The sequence below is a fragment of the Falco biarmicus genome, chromosome 1 (assembly GCF_023638135.1).
Source record: "Falco biarmicus isolate bFalBia1 chromosome 1, bFalBia1.pri, whole genome shotgun sequence".
Classification (NCBI taxonomy): domain Eukaryota; kingdom Metazoa; phylum Chordata; class Aves; order Falconiformes; family Falconidae; genus Falco; species Falco biarmicus.
The window spans coordinates 101970297-101990213 of record NC_079288.1 but is presented as its reverse complement, the minus strand read 5'-3'; the positions used below and the strand labels follow the sequence as shown (position 1 = coordinate 101990213).

At 42.4% G+C, this 19917-nt stretch overlaps 2 protein-coding genes across 10 annotated transcripts in view; both read left to right on the top strand.

The window, feature by feature from the left end:
- The window catches only part of MTHFD2L (methylenetetrahydrofolate dehydrogenase (NADP+ dependent) 2 like), a 39729-nt gene extending 34386 nt beyond the window's left edge, over positions 1-5343 (top strand). For 2 of the 3 annotated variants that reach the window (XM_056353937.1, XM_056353946.1), the window contains exon 7: positions 3821-4151. In XM_056353937.1, the coding sequence (XP_056209912.1) occupies positions 3821-3933 (113 nt within the window). In that variant the 3' untranslated portion in view covers positions 3934-4151. Of the gene's footprint in view, positions 1-3820 lie in introns of all 3 variants that reach the window. The other variant, XM_056353928.1, reaches the window with a different exon arrangement.
- The window catches only part of EPGN (epithelial mitogen), a 41336-nt gene continuing 25585 nt past the window's right edge, over positions 4167-19917 (top strand). For 3 of the 7 annotated variants that reach the window (XR_008824273.1, XR_008824270.1, XR_008824271.1), the window contains exons 1-6: positions 4167-4283; positions 5814-7900; positions 8395-8508; positions 14131-14251; positions 14983-15135; positions 15442-15579. Coding sequence is in view for 3 of the 7 variants with exons in the window: in XM_056353956.1 (XP_056209931.1) it covers positions 7864-7900; positions 8395-8508; positions 14131-14251; positions 14983-15135; positions 15442-15496 (480 nt within the window). In the remaining 4 variants the exon portion in view is untranslated. Of the gene's footprint in view, positions 4284-5813; positions 7901-8394; positions 8509-14130; positions 14252-14982; positions 15136-15441; positions 17088-19917 lie in introns of those variants that run through there. The other 4 variants (XR_008824272.1, XM_056353995.1, XM_056353985.1 and 1 more) reach the window with 4 other exon arrangements.

Sequence of the window (19917 nt, the reverse complement as noted above, 5' to 3'; positions counted from 1 at the left end):
GGCCAGGCTGACTGATTGCTAACTGGTGGCAGCAAGCTGCTGGATGGCCATGTCTAGGTGTTCCTCTGCAGAAGAGTATGTCCTGCAGGGGCCTAAGTGTGTTATCTTTGGTATCTTGGATCTCTGCTGCCACTGCATATTATCACAAGGCTGCAGTGATATCCCATCCACTTGTCTGTGCTTATTAGCCGAATGCAAAGATGCTGTTGGGCATAATTTTATGCTGGATTTTTCTGCCAAAGATTCCTCTGTTGCTTGGCTTTTAGAGGTGCTGGAGGAGGAAAGAAATACTCACCATTAGAATTGTAGCAGTGGGCCATAATTCCTTGGCTTTCCTTTATACTGCTTTTAAAATAGCTGCAGCAAGAGAAACAGGAATAACACCAAGAAGAAGGAGCTATGAGAAATGGGGTAGATGCTTGCTGTTTGGTATCCCACAGTGTATAGTGAGAGGAGTCCCAGAACGTGTAGAGCAGAACATGGGATATCTACTGTGATTGCTGAGCACGTGATTTCACACTTACGCAGCGCTGCAGGGGTGCAGTGATCCAGAGTAGCATTACACGGTCTAATAAAGCTGTGTGGAAACAGTGCTTAGGCAGGAATTACTCTGCATCACTTAATGCAGATGCACAAGACCCAGAACTGACTTCAGGTTGAGACTTGCCCTTGGTTTGTGTGATTAACCCTATTAGGTGTCTGATGTCCTTAGCTTTAAAGGAACCTAGGAATGAAGGGCTGTTTCCAAAGCAGTGGATCCTGTTTTTCAAGGAAACAATCTACATTTCATTTCTTCTGAAGAATCAAAGGAAGATTTTAAGGTTCTACAGAAGCTGCAAAATAGCAGCTCCTCCCCCATAGGCACCTAATTTGCATACCAGCATTTTCCAGATTGGTGGAGAAATGCCTGGGAGAACAGCATGCATCTCAAGAAAGCAGAGTTGAAGCTAGGGACAAAGTTATACTAGTGCTGAGAAGCAGAAACAGTGCCTTCTGAAGCAACCGACAGCACAGCACCTTGCTTGCCAGCGTGAGATCGGTCATGCTGACATGCTGTCCTCGAACTGTGCTTTGGCCTACTACACTTCACAGGGAAAGGAAGTTCTGTTTACATTTTTGAGGGCCAAGTTGTTTTTCCCCCTTTGGTCGCTGGCATTCATCTGGGAAAATTGCATTCACCATATCTGTATTTAGTCTTACAGATGGAAACTTATCAGATGGTAGTTTCCCCAATATAGGCACCTGTTGTGCGTTTAAAAATCTGGATCGGCTTTTGTGAATAAGCTCTCCAGGTGGTTTTATGCTAACTGATACAAAATAGGTCTTCTGCCACACTGACCCACAGGGATTTCCATAATGATAGAGTATGGGTAGAGAAATTCCCAAACAACTTGTGAAAACAGTGTACTGTGTGTTTAATGCTCGGTACGGTTACTAACACTAGAGGCAATGAATGTTGTACATGATATTCATTAGAAGACTTTCCTTGGGTAAGGCATGGTCTGGCTGTGGATTGTACCTCTTTGTAAGTAAGATATGAGTAGTTTGAATAGTACCACAAAAGAAGTATGTAACATTGCCATGGAAACAAACTTATTTCCATTTAAGATGCCTAAAATATTTTCTGTGTTAATTACTGTGTTTACTTCAGATGTGGGTACATTTCAATAATTATGACGTTAATCTGGGAATTCATAGTAACAGTGTTAACTATAAACGCCAATCTCAAATGGTAGGTAGTTCCAAATAGTATAACTATTAAAAAGACAAATTATTTGTGTTTGAGAATATTAAGAATAGCTGTCATACAAGATGTTAATTTGCTTGTTACAGTTTACATTAAAAAAAATAAACGTCTGGCATTGCAATTTGTTTTCCTTTCCAAAGATTTTAACAATATACCTGGTGGTACCAGTCCACTGAGTAATTAAAACCTTTCCCGTTGTAATCGCAATCTTTCTTCAATGAGGCTTTATTTTCTGTTCTTCAGTTCAGGGACGTACTTGTCGTTAACTTCTGCTAATACTCTTGTTAGGTGTCTACTTTGGGGAGTTCAGAGAGTGGGATTTTTCTATTTTGTTTACCCCTACTTTGAGATCTGATACATATTCTGACCAGAAAAAAATTCCCAATATCCAGCTTTTCAAATTATCTTGTGGTTTGTTTTTTTTTTTGAGACCTTGTTATTCTCAACAGTGATGCACCACAGACATGCAAGGTGAATATGCTTAAAGCAGAAGCAAGTTATCTTGTTTGTTCCAAAATCAGGGTGCCTAGTTTTACATCCACAGCCAGGTACAGATTCTGCTCTGTAGTGACTTCAAGGGAAATGCATGTGCTTGTGTCAGAGTTATGCTTGCTCGGTTTTCTCCTGTGCCTTTTCAAAAACAATGCTTTTAAGAGTGGGGTGTGAGTTTCCAAGAAATTATTTCTAAGCAAGCAAAAAACCCTCAAACTAACAAACAAAAAAACCTCTCACGGTGGCACTTGAGGAAAAAAAACCTCCGTAGTAATCAGTTTAGTAACACAACATTTGGACTAACTATTATTAGCAAACAGCTGCTCGTTACAGTTTGTCATGAGATGAGTTCCTAGCCAGTTGCACTTAATTTCTTTGCAAGTAACCTGCAGTTCCAGTTGATTGCATTTTGCACACTAGATAAGAATATAAAGTCGGAATTTATTGCTGTGTTATGTTAATTTCTTGTATAAAGCGGTTAACTTGACAAGTGTTAACTTAAATGCTTAAAAAAATATATGTATTTACCTCTTAAATATTCAAGCTGTATACTAACTCTGGCTAGTCTGATGTGGTTTGCAGTTGGAGCTAATTCAGCTGTAAAGGTTCCTTTTCTGTTTGAGATTTGGGGAAAATCTGTGTCTCTAGATCCTAGTTCAATGTGGTCATCCTAGTAACACTGTTTAAAAGTCTTCTCTGGAGGAGCTGAGCATTTATGACTGAAGTAGCAATGGGAGTTTTGCCACTAGAATCTATTTTTCCTTGAAGATAGCGCTCATTTTTGTTCTTTACCTGTATTGCAAAGCAGAAAAACAAATCAACCAGGAAACTGTACTTTCTTCCTCTTCAGTTTTAAGTTCCCTTTTGTGATTGTAGAATGTCTTTGTTAGAACGTGTAAGCCAGAGTGGAGGAAAGACTTAACTGCTGCTGGTGCTCTGCTGTCAATTTGGTAGTTACAGCAGACTCCTGCTCTGCATGCCACTGCTCAGGAATGCATGTGGTGGGGGGGATCATCTCTTTACCTACAGAATGAGATCCCCAGCTTCTTTAGCTCTCCTGGATACGGAAGGTGTGGTATCACAGGTGGCAGTTGGGGGTGATGCAAGTTTGTGCTGCTCTCCTGGGGTTGTTCTGCCTTCATGTCACCCAGATGTTCCTGGGCCAGCTTGTCAGCTGGGTCAACAGTCAAAAACTGCCTCTTACCAAAAAAAAATAAATCGGTGGGATTACCTTTTCATCTCTCTTGACCACAGGGTACGTGAGTATGTTGTTCCCATGAGGAAAGGGCAGCCTGCTGCAGGTAAATCAGCTTGAACAGGCTGTGAAACTATGCCCCAGAACTAGCCCCTGGGTAATAATATCCCGATGGAGAAAACAACCTTGCAGCCCTGGTCCTAACCGTATTCTGTCACTACCATGGCTGTAATGATGCTTCTGTCTCAACTTTTCGCATATTCCCCAGTACTTGCCAAATTGCAGTCCTTGATGCTTATTGTCATTTAGGCATATGTGGGCAACCAAAGGGAAAAAGGGGGTTTGAAGACATTTTCAGTCAATACCTTTCTCTCTTTTTCTCTTAGAAGTGAAGAAGAAGGCTGGCTTTATCACTCCAGTGCCAGGAGGGGTAGGACCTATGACTGTCGCAATGCTTCTGAAGAACACACTCATAGTTGCTAAAAAGCTCATTTACTAGAGCAAACATGCTACCCTGGAAGAAGAATCCAAGTTGTTCTATTTATTGATACACAAAACATTTATTTTTTACTACAAAGATATTTATTTCTACATTGTATTTATTTTTTCATGTAAAGTATGCTAAACCTGATGGCTTATGAAATGTAATACTTATTGTTACCTCCAACTGACTTAATATGAGCAAAAAGGAATTGAAGAATACAGCCTATGCAGATACCTTGCTGGTGGTCATTGTATGCATGAAAACGAAGAACGAAGCGTGAATCACAAATACACCTATGTATCTGGGGATGGGGTGCGATTACCAAGGTCATCTAAGCGCTTGGGACCCTCAGCTTTGATCAAACGGTATAAAAACTAAGTTTCAACATGTTACATATTTTTTTAAAAAAAATACAGTTTGGGTTCTGAGATAATGAAGCACTCAGTGTAGCTTGAAGTCTGGAAATATAGATATATATTTTTCTCCAAACAGTGATAGCAGCAGAAATAATTAATCTGAAAGGAATGAAAGACAGAAATCTTTGTTTCAGCTGCCAGGCAGAAATGTTGACATGAATGCAAATGTTCCACGTGTGTTTTAAAGTAGTCAAGTCAGCTTGAATGCTGGTGAAATTCTGACCTTAAACATTTACAAGAGGTGTGCATAAATAAGTAGCTAGAGCTGAGGCCAGAATTATTTTATTTCCATGTCTGAATTTGTTTGACAAAATGTTTTGGTGCATAATACCCTCATCCCACAAAAAAACCCCACCTTAATAGGTGACTGTGCTGGATCGGACTTTAATTAGGTAGAAGGTAGTTAAAACTACTATTTAAGTACATGATGAATAATGGGGGGGAGGGAGGGAAAAGAGAAAGACAAAAGCTAAAGTTTATCCCTGATATAATATTTGTGTTGGAATTTTAAGCCATTTAATTATTCTCCTATTTTCTGAAACTGCGTGAAGGGGCTTTTTTTAGTCCATGATGTAAGGCTCAGTCCTGTGAATCCTTGGCTACCATGTTTTGCTTCTTCAAGAGGACTACGTGAGATAAAATAATAAAATCAGTATGTTTCTATTCACAAAAATATTAGTTCCAAGATGGATCTAGAATATTCTCATGCAATGTAAAAGTTGGAGTGAAGTTACTACTAAGATGCCAGTTGAACTGAGTGTGTGCACTATTGACATGAAGAGCCTACCCCAATTCCTGCTAAAGTCAGTGGGAGCTGCTTTGCACTTTTATCTTTGTGTTTTTATCTCAGTCAGAATAGCTTTGATTCGTTTTCATCAAGAGCCTTAAGTATTTGCCAGTAGACTATAGATGAATTGAAAGGAGAAGGAAACAAAAAAATTGTGGCTAAATACTACTGCCGTTAAACAAAAAAAAAATGCACTTACTGTAATAAATGAAACAAGATGGAGCATTGCTTCTGTGTTGATTGTTCTTGTAATGGACTTCCTGAGAGTTCTATTTAATGCAGTGTTCACAAAAGAGGTTGACAGAGTCATTGCTAAATATAGAGTGCCCGTAGTGCAGACACTTGCTTACCTGTTTAAATTGAAGCAGAAGTATAAATATTCGAAGGATGAAGGTGCCTATGGAGATAATACGTAGACTGATCAACCCATCATTGACTAAGATGGAATAAAACTTGCACACTGTTATGTTAGTCTTGGTGGAAAAAATGTAACACAGCTTTGGAGGTTGTATTTTTTCCTTTTTTTTTTTTTTTTTTTTTTTAAGCAGCAAGTTAAGTGTGAAGTGATTGGAGGCCTTTTGCATGTTCAGTCATAACTTTTTTCATCTGTTTACACTAATGTTCTAGATTCATGTGTTTTTCAATTTAACTGTAATCATATCTCCATATTTATTTATTTTTTTTTTTCGCAGAATAACAATTTATGGCATTTTGGCAATGTCGCTTGAGTGAGTCTGCCTATTTCATGTCCTACAAACAGTTTATTTTGCATCTTAGGCTTTTTCTCCTCTCGGCTCTGGTGGATGGGTTTTAGCATTGCGCAAAAGGCAGTGAGACGGAGGTTTCACTCAATGCACGCTGTTTTCAGAGCTGCCAGATGCATCTGTGAGAGAATTCTCCACTGGGAGAACATCTAGAAGGAGCATCCAGAGTTAAGGGCCTATTAGTCAACTCAAAAAGCTTGCTGGTGTGCCAGACCTGGTCAAGTTTGGTCCAAGCATGAACACCCTGTGGCGGACAGAGGCATGGCCTTATCCACTGAAGCCTTCTCACAGGCCTACCGCACCCAGCTGTATTGCCCAACGACAAAGCCACCTCTCGGGTTCAAGCTGGATTAAGCTCCCATTGTGTAGATGCGTGTTGAAAGCAAGGCTCATGACTTAGCCCTGCTCGGGACAGATAGCAGAGGTTATCCAGGTAGGCATAAACACTGCTGTCGACCTGGGGAGTGTGCAAGCTGCACTCAATCAGCGTGCAGGCATGTAGCAATTCAGGATAGCGAAGGAAGGGAAAAGCCTCCTGGAATGCAGTCCGTGAGCAGGAGAAGGCATAATTATAATGTGCATAACTAGCTTGTGTTTTTCCCTTAACATGTGAAGTGGTTAGATTTAATCCTATGGATCACTGAGGAGAGTGCAGCGTCTAGGGAGAGCTTGAGCTGACTGGAGTTGTTAGAGCATTTATCAGAAGATTTTTGGTTTTAAAATGCAAAAATTGTGAAATGCTTCTGTTGCTTGGAGCTCACGGTTGAGAAAACGAAGGTTGTTGCTGGGGTGAAGTGTGTAGCTCTCCTTCAGTGAGTCAGGTTGTTGATGTGTGCGTAGATTATTGAACAGGGCCTCTCCGATGATCTGCCGTAGTATGTTTGGCTACGTAAGTACCCTTCAGTGAGACCAGTCCTACTTGTTCCAAGCTGCCTGTGACCGAGGAAGCTGGACAGCGTTTGGGGCTGTGGAGAGTGGTTTAATATAGGAAATGTGTATGATGGATACGTCTTCAAGACCTACAAGCACCTTATGTAAAAAGTATGATTGTTCTTATGTAGCCACTTCGGAAAGGTAGAGGTGGGCTTTTATGGCGGTATAGTGGCAGGAGTCGTGAAGGGATCGCCTAATGTAGGAAGCAACAGTTTACTTGCTCTTTCAGTCTGTGTTTTCTCGACACCCGTGCTTTGCCAGCTTTTAACTGCACGAGCATGCATAGCACCAGCCAGCAGTCCAGGCCTTGCATGGGGCTGGTGGCCTGCCTTGCTTCATAGCGTTGTGCACTCGGGAAGGCTGAATGAAAAGTGATTAGCATGCCCCTCGGGCTCACCAGAGCCTGTGATCAAAGGCTTCTTGCTGGCAGTCACTGATGGTGAATATCATGCATTATCGTTTTGTCTGATCACTTCCTAATCTTGGCACTAGCTGTTCTCGCAGTTCCTCTTCTGGATGGCAAGGAGCTGAGGTACAGGGAGGGCCAAGGAAGGAAGAGAAACAAAGCAGGAGCTGGTCTCTTGGCCTTGAGTTCCAGAGTAGCGTCCTGAATGCTGACTATCCTCCTAGGAGCAATGCAAGACCTGTGTTGCTAAGGGAAAGAAAGATCACGTTCTGCACAACACGTCATTTTTCGTTCTGCTCACCTCTGTTTTGCTGTATTTCGTTGATCTGCTCTGGCAGATACCAGGTCTCTCTTTAAAACTGTGTCTTTGCATGCACAATTATGCCCACAGGTAATAGGAAACCAGGGTTTCAAAAGAAAACCTGATCCCATTGCTAGATAATAACAGTTTCCTAAATAAATGTGTGGTTGCCCCAGGGGCTGAGGTTGTTGCCAGATGCACCTTTTTTTGATTGGTGAGAGCAGCAGATGACGCTTCGTGGCATATAAGTGCAAGAGAAAACACAGGAGCACAGATAAGCAGAGCAAGTGAGCCACCTGGAAAGAAGAGTTGAGAAGGTGTTAAAGCAGCTGCTTGCCATGGCATTTGGAATGCTAATCTATATTTTGCTGAAAGGTAGGTTTGGAGGAGGCTTTTCAATGTCGTAAGATACAAGGCTTTGTTGAACAATAGTTCACTCTTTCTGAAATCAGCAGTAGGGGTGGGAAGCATGCAGAGACATTGCGAAGCAGAATTACTTTAGCAATTTTAAACCTGCATGAGATTTTAACTGATAGGGTATAATTTAGACTCTCTGAAAAGAAGCTATTAGACCGGTAAATAGGTGTGACATTGTAGTGTATTACAGGTGTCTGTGTCGTAAATTGCGTAAGATAATAGAACGGAGAACAGAACAGAGAATGGAATGGATATGTATTTTGGAAATTTGCAAACAATAGTTTGTTTCCCCATAATCATAAGTATGCTGTGGCAAAAGGAAGTTTGGGGCAAGAATGTTTTAAATGAACTGTTATTATATTGCTGCATCGTATCAGAATTATATTAAGTGGGTACATGCTTTTCTGTTTGAAGTGAACGTTGAATAGATATACTGAGTTTTTCTGTTACAGTAAGCATCTGTTTGCATTACACAGCAATGGGGGCACTGAGTGAAGAGTCAGCTATTACTGTTTCATCCCTCAGCACAGACTTATGGAATAATTGGACAAAAAACAACACAGAAGGTAATAATTTTCTGTTCTCTTTGTCTGTATTAAATCTGTCACTTAAAAAAAAGAAAAAGAAGAAACACTAAACAACACCAAAAACAACACCAAAAAACCATTCCAAACAAAGCAAAAAAAAACCCCAACAAAATCTGTTATGATGATAGCTGTTGTAATGCCTTTGTCACTTGGACACTGTTGAATTTTCTGTATGTTTTTATGTGAGATGAACTGCTTTCTTCATGGAGCCTTAAAAACTTCTGTGAAGTAATAGCTGCCACTCAGCTGGGGTAGGCTCAGCATGTATCAGCTAAAGGATCATTTATCCAAAGTCAGTTGTAATTTGAAGAAGATATTTTAAGGCTAATTGGGATAGGTGATCTGTGTTTCTGATGGCCATTTCTGCTATTTTTAACTAATGCTTGGTTTCTAGTTGTCTGCAGTGTGAATCTTTATGCACACAAGTAAGAATGCAGCAAGCATAACTTGGAGTGATGCCTCTCATTACTGTTACTCAGTAGTTTCTTTCTTTGTTGCAGTTTTGCTTTTGGCTATCGCAGCTTCCATATTCCTCTTCAGAGTGCTAGCTCTCTCTTTTCTTTCTTTTTCTCTTCTGACTGAAATGTGAACTCAAGCTATTTACCTGCCAACATCTGACACCAGAGCGCTGTGTTTATCCTGCAAGCTGCATTCTTGATGTTACTTCAGGTCCTAATGATGTCATTACTTTTGGAGAACTGTGCGATCTGGAACTGAGGTTTTGGCAGGTCAGTAAAGGAGGAAAGGATTTTAACTGTGATACTTATTAATGTCTTTGTACTTTAAAAAGAACAAACATGCATACAAATCATCTTCTGTTAATTGTAAGTCATCACAGGATGTCTTGCAAGCTTTTTTTAGTAGGTCCATAAGCTATTTTTCTCATAACAAGTCACTGTTCTTTTTTTCCTGTCTTATTTGTCGTAGTGGTACAGTTTTATAGATACATATATATATGTTCATCCATACATATACTATATGTGGGTTTCATATATATGTATGTAAAATACATATATGCACGTGTATGTGAAGTCAAAATGTTGATTTTTGACAACAGTAGTTTGATTTTTATCAGTGCAGCACTATGGTCTGGTTTAGTGGATTTGCCTGTGATGTTTTTTTCCAGCGTTGCATACAACAAACAGGAGTATAATAAAGTAGAAATATTTTGTGACTCATTGAGAACCCTGTCTCTATTATTTCTAGAAGGCAGGAGTTAAGAGTTAATGTTTTAGCAAATAAGGGGCTTATTTACAGTGACACAGCTGTGTCTAATTGTCCCATACACCTTTATGCTAGCTGTGGCTGTGCAAGTCAACTAAGTGCCAGCACTTTTAGTTGAGATTGTGTTCCCCTCAAAGGTGGAAGCAAATTCACAAACATACAAGCACACGTTTACACAGGTAGTTAAAAGGAGTTCGGTGGACTTTCTACAAAGCCACTGATAGTTGAAAACAGGATTTCCAGAAAGGAGGTTGAAAAGAAATGCTTAGAGTCACCAAAGAAACTGGCTGAATCTCTCTGAAGTTTTCTTGTCATTCCTAGTCCTGTGCAAGTTAAGTTTATGGTAAGATTTATAACCAAAGTTTATTAATACCGGATCCTGAGAAAATGAACTTCTGGTTAGGTATCACTGGAGGAACTGGCAGTTTCTTGTGGGAATGCAAGTCCTCTGGGGACTAAGGTGCAGCTTGTGGAAAACCATTGATTTCTGCTCAGTCTGCTTGCTTTCTGTTTAGGAGATCATGTTCTATCTCCTTACTCTTGTTACACAGGCTTTACTTTTCCCAGCCCCAGCGCTGGTGACACATTACAGCTGGTGATCAGCCAGGGGAGAAAAAACTGGTAATGGAGAGGATGCCTGGCTGGAGCAGACGCAGCAGGGATAACTTCTGACACTGTTTGGGCTGAAGAGGGGAGCCTTCGTAGCAAGACGGGCAGCTAGGAGTAGGGAAGAGCTTGGTTCTGCTGTGGGGAAAAAATGAGATCCTTTCATTGCCGTGAGCAGTTCTTCTGTGCAGCCTGTAAGGGAGGCCCTGAACCTGGGGCAGACCCCTTCCCTCCCTCCCCATTCAGACTCTTCCATTCCTCTGCGACACGCCATACTTGAAGGCTGAGCTGTCGTGGTCTTGGCAGCTGATTCTTTTTGTTGCCAGTCTGTCAGTTTTGGCATGCCCAGGCTTCCAAGTACCTGTAGTTTTCATTTCATGTCCGATCTTGCCAAGTGTATCTGTTCAAATGACTCAGTTGCAGGCAACTGTCAAGTGCTTACACAGCATGCTTTTCTTTCCTCACGTGACATGAAAGGGCACATGGATGTGTTTATTCAACAGCTTATTTAGTATCTAGGTGGATAATACGATATGAATTAGCATAATGCTCTGGGATGGGTTAGAAAAGCATTCTTTTTGTTTTCAAGATTCATCATTCTTTTGGAGGTAATTTTTACTTTTGCAATGTCAAAATAATTAGTGCTTAGAATTTTTGTGTGTACGTTTAAGATCTGATCTTGCAACCCATAACGGACAAAGCTCTTGCTCCTGACAACGAGGGAGGAATGCGCTGTTTGTTTGTCACCCCCATGGCAAGCTGTTTGCCTCACGCTTTCTAGGCAGGCCTCTGCTCCAGGCTGACCTTTGTTCCTAATGACAGTACTAACTTTCACGGCTCTCGGTGGAAGAGGTTTTGTGTACCTGCACCAAGCAAGGTTTCTTCCAGACGTTGGAAGATGGAAGGCTGCCACCTCTCGGCAGCGGTTGGGGAAATTGAGAGGGATGTTCTGGCTCTGGGAGTTGGTCTGGTGGAAGTTGGAGTAGAGGTGGCTGGGTATTTCATGCCTCTGGCATGTATATTTGTACCTTCCTTATTGATTTCTGTGTCGTGTTCTGTCCCCCCTCAGCCCTCTAAGGTAAAGAAAGATACAAGTGAAATACTAAACCTGTGCAGCAGGCATTTTCTCAGGGCCTGGTGGAAGGGTAGTGCTTTGGGCAGCAGGGAGTGCACATTAAAGGGTTCTGTTGGGTGGTTATGTTTAGTGATTTTATAGTTCGCTCTTCAGCCCCCTTTGTGCTGAAATGATGATTCAAACCAGCTGGTGCCTAAGTGTGTGAGGAGAGTCACAAGGGAATATGCTGTTGCCTATTTGTTTGAAACTCTTCCGTGCAGAGCTTCAGTAGCTGCTCTGCAGGTACATTAGGCCTAAGTGAAAATGGGCTTTTCCAACTCTCCCGTGTTCCGGATTTCCTTGGCAGCTGAGTTTACCACATGCCTTTTTTTTTTTTTTTTTTTTTTCCACTCTGCTTTACCCAGCAGTGAGCAGTGTACAGTCCTCCTGTGCAGAAAATGGTATCATACATCTCTTGTCACAAAACCTGTCTTTTCTTCTGGAAATCTGTCCATCTTCTCATCCTTAAATCTGTTCTTCCAAGGCCTGCTCCTGTGGTGACTGTGCTCTTGGCCAGAGCTTGTCAGCAACGTTCCCAGAGGCAGCCAGAGAAGAGCCAAAGTTTGATGCTGGAGCTCGTGTGTAGCCAGCACAGACTTCTTCCCTTGCGGAGTGTGTGGTTCAAGGCTGTGGGTGTGCGTGCCCTACGCAGTGCTTTTCTATAGCAGAGACATCATTCTGGTGTCAGTATGGGGACAGCCTAGCTGTGGTAGCATAGAGCTCCCTGCTGGGTGATGCTGCAAATCTGCTCTGTGAGCTGCTTCAGGTACTTCCCTGGTAGTGTGTGATGGTTAGGGCCTCCGTGTATCCGTCGGTATGTATGTAGTGTCACTTGATGCCAGGCCAGAACTGTGGACTTGGTTTATAGTTTCTAGCATTGTGTTTCTAGCTTTAGGTCTGCCATCCCCATGGTGCAAAGAGAATTTTTCCTTACGAGAATGTAAAAGATGTCCTTTTCTTAGCCTAGAGAAGTTTGTATTAAAGCGAGACGTCTTTTTTTCCACCACGGTAGCTCTTCCCAAGAAACTGTAGTAAAACGTGTCCAACAAGCAGACTTGAGTTGTTACTTGTTCTCCCTAAGTCTCTTACTGAGCTGAAAGTCAGATTACTCTCTCAGGTTTTAGAGGGCATGGTTTTCAAAGTAGTGTTGTTTAATCTGAGTAAGTGATAACATCATGACTGTTAGGTATCCAAACCACGATTCACAGCTGAAGTTGTGAATTGCTGTAATGTGCAGGCATAGAGTAGAGCAGCTGTTTACCATCACTTGTCATCTCTGTGATGAAGCTACATAAAGGAAGAAGGAAAAAATTGCTTAGTTAAGTGCATAGGAGGGATGCCTCCCATCAAATGACTCTGGCTGGAATTTAGTCAGGAGTCTAGGGGCTTGGTGGTGTTACTGCTGAAAAATGTCTAGTGGGATCTTCAGGTGCCCACAGGATGGCTAGAGGTTTACGTCTATGCCAATGGTTCCATCAGTGTAATATGTCCAGACCTTGATTCAGCACCTAGTCAGAAAGGAAGGTTTCTGCATGTTGTACCATTGTTTAGTCACTCTGAGCAGACCTTGTCACCTTCCTGCATGATGATGTTGTTCTTGTGGTTATAACTGAAAGCTGGTGTTGACGTGCACTTGATTAGGAAATCACCTTCAGCCATCAGTAAAACAGTCCCTTGAAATAGTAAGACATTGCTTGGACACCCCACCCCACCAGCAATTTCTGTAACTGGGTAGAGAGACTAGTTCAAACAGATACTTGCTTTGACGGTAAAGCTTTCTCTTTGCTTGCCGCACCCCTGCTCTTGTGTTACAGATTCATCCCGGCCTCTGCACTCCTACACAGTGAGGGTACCTCGCTCCTGGGCTCAGGTGCTCTTCTATCAGTATGTAACTTTGATATCAGATCCCCAGGAACAGTTTTGACTACTTTTTTATTCCCATTTAAGCCACCGTGGTTGGGAATAAGGTAGTCATTTTGTGTGTTTTCAAAGCAGAAACATGCTTCCTGACCTGGATGCATATAATTTTGCAGAAGTTCAGAAACCTTACAGTCGTGGACCATGCTTTTGCATGGGAACACCATCCAGGCAGTTTTGGGTGCTGACAAGCGTAATTAGGTGCTCTGCTACCATGAGACCATGCAGAGCGGATGGAGAGAGCAATCCCACCATGCATCACTGACTCATAGCTGCAGAGCTGGCAGGTGGGAGTGTTAGAATGCAATATTTTGTCTTGTGATGGGGAAAGGAAACAAGGAAGTAACTAATAATTAGAATTCTGACTGTGAAGCATACGGAGAATAATTCAATGCTCTCATTGTGTCCTAAACCCTTGATATTCCGGGGATGTTTTTCTGATTGGATTGCAGGTTGAATAGTGCTGATGTTACTCTGGATGAATCTCCCATAATCATTTTTACACACGCTTCTCAAGAGCAAGTAATTTATTTATAGTTTATTCTTTCTCTAAAGCTGTGCTAGAATGTCTTAGAAGCTTGCTCTGCTCAGCAGTGTTTGAATCTGCTTGCAAGACATCACAGTAAATCTATGTATTAAGTGTCTTATGCAGGCAATGTCCTTTCAACTTGAGTTGTGAAAATATATTCAAATGATTATTTTTTCCCCTGAATATAACATTACTTTTTCCTTTTTCACAGTAGACTACACAGAGCAGCCAAAGCTCTTGAAGCTTATGCAGACGTGTCTTGAAGAACATCACAGCTATTGTATCAATGGGCTCTGTGCTTTCCACAACGAACTGAGGAAACCCATATGCAAGTAAAGAATACTGCTTATAAGTATCCTTTTTAGAAAAACAACAGGAGCCTTGTTTCTTTGTTTGCCTTATTGCTATGTAATGTGACTAATTTTCAGCAGAGTGTAGCTTTTGGGTGCCAGTCAGGTTTAGTTTGGCGCAGGCTTGGGTGCTGCGGTGCCTTGGAACTGTTAACGAGGCAGTAGTGCTGTGCTAGTGTAATACTAAGGAAGGGAGAGGGAAAATTCACAGCTTTGTCACTCACTGCTGTGATGGCATCTCAAATTACAACCAGCGCTAGAGTAAGTAGTAGAGGAATAAGTAGATTTGCACAGTGGGCCCAATGAAGGGGGCAGGATCTTCCAAGATGTCGGCTGCAGCTCCCTTATCCCATGACCGCTTAAACACCCATCAGGACTATAGGGTCCATCCTGGGCAGCTTTGGCCTTTTGAAACATGGTAGCGGCTGAAGATCGGCAGAGCACAATGCTCTTTGTCCACACCCTCCGCGATGAGGGTATGTTTTTAGACTGCATTTGCTGCTGTGACTGCAGTACTTGAGCTAGCTTTAAACTAGATAGACTGGGGCAACTGGGAGTCTTGCTGAAGAGGTTCTGACTGAGCACCAGATTCAGCCCATCCTCATTTAGGTCTGATCCACATTGTTTAGAACTGATGAAAACTAACATGTTTCTGAAATACAAAGCATAAGAAGTTATGAATAATTTTTGCATGGTGTATATTTATTTTGTAGGTGCCTTGCAGGTTATAATGGAGAGAGGTGTGAACATTTAACACTAAATTCGTATGCACATAATTCTTACGAACGCTACATTGCTGTGGGAATTGGTGTAGGAATACTGACAAGTGGGATACTTGCTATCATCTACTGCTACGTAAGAAAGAGGTATGGGAGATAGGTAACCTTCTGATTACATTCATCTGAATTACAGTGGGCAGGAAGAAACAGTGTGCAGAGTTTTGAGGGTACTGGGAGCGTGTTCTTGCTTGTTATTGATCTGCAGTGCGATCTTAAAGGAGCTGACACTACCTCTGCTTTCTGATCTGCCATTTGGATCAAATGGTGCAATTGTCTGAAACGTGGGTTTCATTGGGGCTGCCTAATGAGTTAGGCAATTAGATGTAGGTTCTGTTCAAACTGCTGGGATTTTAGATTTGTCTGATAAAAATCATATGATGTTGTCCGTTTTAGATGCAGGAAATTGAAATCACCCTACAAAGTCTGCATGGGCGAGACAGCGTTGTGAAGGTCTGGCATTGGGACACTTACCAATTTGCCTGTAAAGGAGAGGAAGTTGTGCTGGGAAGGCCACCCCGCGCCATCTGGCAGGTATCCCAGCCTCACTGATGAGAGGAAATAAAGGGAATGACAGAGCGAGTACATAAAAGGAACTCCTGCAGAACTGACGGGCTCCGTTCACTTTTGAAGAAAGACTTCCCCTTTTTAGTAAAGGTTGCTAGATGAGCAGGTCTGAACAGCTAAGGATACTTGCAGCCCTTTCAGCGCTTTCCTATGGTTGGCATTTGCTGAGGGGAGTTGGTTTTAGCTGTTTTCAGTCATTTCAAGCCCTAGTACAGTGTTCTGCTCTGGTCTTTTCTGTTTTGGTTGTTGGGTTTTTTTTCTGGTTTTTTTTCCTTCTTTTTCCTCCTCTGGAGGAAAATCACAACCTGTCTCACAATGGAGTTGTATTCTAAACATCATGTGCTGACAAGAAACCATTTGGGTTCTGATTTCAGTGTCTGCTGCCTCTGTGTGTGGATAAACAGCCCTCTTCCATCACAGCAGTTACCTTCAGTGTGCTAAGCAAAGCTTAGGCTTCTTTTCATGAAATGCTTTGGCTTGAGGAAAATGGATGGTTCTCAAAAGCTTACGTAAACCTAGGAATAGAGAGTAAGCAATTCCTGGAAAATCAGATAATAACACCTCTGAGCATGGCAAGTTCTTACTATTTTCGTAAGCAAAGGAATCTGGCGTCTTGCTCAAAATGGATTATTGAGTGTGCTCATGACAAAGAACTCAACTCTTCCCTAATATCATATAGCAGCTCATCAGCTTCATGGAACTTCAGGCAGAACATAACCTCGCTGCACCGTGGTTTCAGCACAAGACTTCAGTTGCTAGAGAAGCTGAAATTTTGTTACAAAACTCCAGGAAAGCTTTGCCCAGAAAAGACTCTTTTCATTCTGTTTTCAGATTATGTGCATGATGTGACGGCTCAAATAAGAAAAAAGTGAATGTAGGGATTTTGTTCCACCCGGGATGAACAAATTACGTACTAGATGCTTGGTTTTCTTCATCTTGTCTATGAAGAATCACAAAGGTCAAAAACTTTTGTTCAAGGAAAAGAGAATAAAAATAGTTCTGAAGACAATGGCACTAACTGTGACTTCTCATGGACAGGTGGAGTGTTTGCCAGTGCTGATGAGACTGGAAATGGCTCCAAGAATTTCATGTCAGCTGTTGCATGTTGTAGAAACATCTGCTGTGCTGTGTCATCTATGAGAGAAAAAGTCAGTTAGGTACTTTGCAATTTTATGGGATGATATAGGCTCCTAAATTTAGGTGCCCTGCTGGAAAGTTCAATTTCTTTGTTATGCGAGTTAACTTTCACAACAGGATGCATGTTATTTGTTTTGAAAAACCTGTGTATTTGTGAGACTACAGTGGTAATGCTGAAATATATATGAAAGACTGGGTTTTGAAAAGTTAAATGTACATTTGGCACTTGAGTGGTCTGAAGTTCAGTGGGCTTCTCACACAGGGGGATCCTGATCAGTAGCTGAGTCATCTTGGCTCTCCCTTTGATATCAATAAATAAAACAACACATCACACGCTGGTTGGTTGGAGTCCCCGTGCAACAGACTGGAGCAAGGAGCAAGTGGCACATGTATACGCAGAAAGGTTTATTGCTGAGGAGCTGGATGGAGAAAGCTCTTTGATTACACATGAGTGTTTTGTAAGAGGCACTGAGCTAATTTTCCAACTCTCAGCCTTTTTGTTTTCTTCATCTCAAGTTAAATCTTCAGATTGCTGTATCGTTTGCTCCTTTCCATTCTTCTGACCTTTCCTTAGCATCCACTGAGAGACAACTTCTGTTCTTCACGATTTTCAAGTCAGCTTTTGGTAGTTGCCTTAACTATTTTCTGTCACACGTATGTAGTGAGAGTGCAATTAGATGTCAGTTACAATCTGTGCATCTGCACACAGACAGCCAAAAAACACCTTTCACCCCTTGCACATGCTGGACAGACTGAATGGGAATCTTTATTAGAAACGTGCATGTCATCAGGAAAACACAGGTGAGAGATCTTTCTCATCAGTCTCGGAGAACATCTTAGAGCTAGGTAGGCCAAAGGTTGGAAAGCTCAAAGCTTTTGCCAAGTGAATGAATTTCCTTCTCTGCAGTGAGTTGTTCCTTCCTGCACACACGTTGCAAGTGTTGTATTCACTTACAGAGGATCAGCCCTTCTGCAACACAGAGGCTGTGTCTTGGGGCAGACGCGCACAGTAACACAACTTGCTCAGGGTGTACATGCAGTTGTTACAAGACATTTGAGGGCAGGAGTTTGAACAACTGGACTTTTCACTTGTCCAACAAAGCTCTCGGGGAGAGTTGTGTTTTCATTTGGTTTTAACCGTTTGCATGTCCTCTTACTGACTTTGACACCCTTTATAAAGCAGTGGTTAAGCAGGTGCCTTGCAGGGTCTGCAAGTGCTTCTTCAAAAGCATTTACTCATTGCAGTGAGACATTCATACCTAAGGAAACCAGTGTGTGTTTCTATTTTTTTAATGTTTGGCTTAACGTAAATGAAAAGGAAGGTTTATTTCAAGGCCACAGTCTAGGAGGAAGCTAAATAGTGAAATGTTCTAGTTTGCTTTCTTGTCCACAACAGCTTTGGAAGGGCTGCCAGTTTGCTGAGGTTTTTCTGCTGGCAGAAGAAGAGCCTGAGAGTGAAACACCAGATGAGTTTGTACCATGCAAAATGAGAATGAAATATAAAGACGAAGATGGGAAGAAGAAAGGAAGAGGAGGTCTTGTTTTCTTTTTCCAAGTGGTATCAAGGTTTCCAGAAATGTATTCCTCACCATTCTTCACCCTTTGTGCTGAAGCACATCCTCCGAACAGGCTACCAGCTTCGTAGGCATCCAAGGCTGGTGGCACCAAGACAGGTGACAGCCTTCCCCGTCAGTCTGCAGTGTTTACAGGCTGTAGCCCATGTGGGAGAAGAGCGTTGTCATTGCAGTTTTTAAGGGATTTCATCAGGCTCAGGCTGTGTTTGAGGCATCACTGCGTGAATGATTCGCTCTGCTGTTTGATGCAGTGACCCGGATGAGGAAGTCTGTGTGGCCTCAGATTGCTTCGTGGAGTCAGCTGTGCGGAGCCCTGCCTTGATAAGTGACAGATGCTACTGGGCTAGTATGGTGTGTTACTGCTTACAGTGCTGAATTTCCTGCAGAACTGGCCTGTCAGAGGATCAGGATCATCTTTCCTGGCTCATTTATCAGGCTCCCTTCTGTAATGGCATAATTAACAGAGTTGTAAGCTTCAGCTTCCTAGTAGCTGCACGTGCCAAAAACTGTCACGTCAAGAGGAAACTCTGTGTTTGTGTGGCTTTTAGGCAGTCCTGCATCAGCTTTGTTTGGGCACCAAATCAGCAGGGCCAAGAAAGAGGTGTTAAATACTGGTACCTGCCTTTCCCTAGGACAGAGCATTTGCCCTGTGTATCATCCTGGCTGGTGGAACCACGCTGGTTTTTCTTGCCACGCATCTGTCAAGCCTAGTGGCCCCTAAACTACCCAGCCCTCTGCCTGCTTCACTGGCATCTGCAGTCACCATGCAGGTGTACTTTTGTCGCAGATGCTTGGCTGTGACTTGAGTGCCTCCCCTGAATTAGACACGCATTTTCTATTGAAACACGTGGCTGGCCTGCAGTTCACTTGATCCCAGCAAGACCTGTTTAAAATAGCAAGATGGAAACCTGTGGGGAAGGCAACTGTCCTTTCAAAATACTGCTTTTAATCTTGGAAGGAAGTGTAAGGACTTGTATTGATGGCTAACGTTTGGAGTACGAAGTGTCCGTTGTCCTGCCTGCCTCATAGGGTTTGTTGTTGAAGAGCAGCGGTGCCTGTGATCACACATGGCTTATTCACCAATCTGCGCTGCCAGGGCGCAGGAGCAGCCAGGTTGCTAGCCCATCTAGATCAATAGCCAGCCAGCAGCTGCAGGCAGTGCCCGAGGCTGCTGAAGAAGGTCTTAGAGGTCTGGTGGCAGGCAGGCAGGTAGGAGACAGTTTTCCCTCAGAGAAGGTTTTCTCTTACTCTCAGTAACCAAGAGTATGATCTGCATAATAACACAGCAGGGTTTCTGGTCCTTCCCGCTTACTATGGCAGCCCGACTTCTAGCACGCATTGCAAGGGAAAAACTGATTTGTGCTCCTGTGGCTAGCACAAGGCTGACTAGCGTGTGCTCTGAATGTAAGTACTGGGTTGTGTCTTAAGAACCAGCTGTGAAACTGGTTACATGCTAGTGACTCTGGACTTCATGCAAAAAAAGAAAAAAAATAAATCTAATCCCCCAAAATCATGTAGTTGTCAGGAGAATGTCATCTTTACATCCATCATATGTTTTACTTAATTTCTGGTCCGTAAAATACACTGTAGTTGG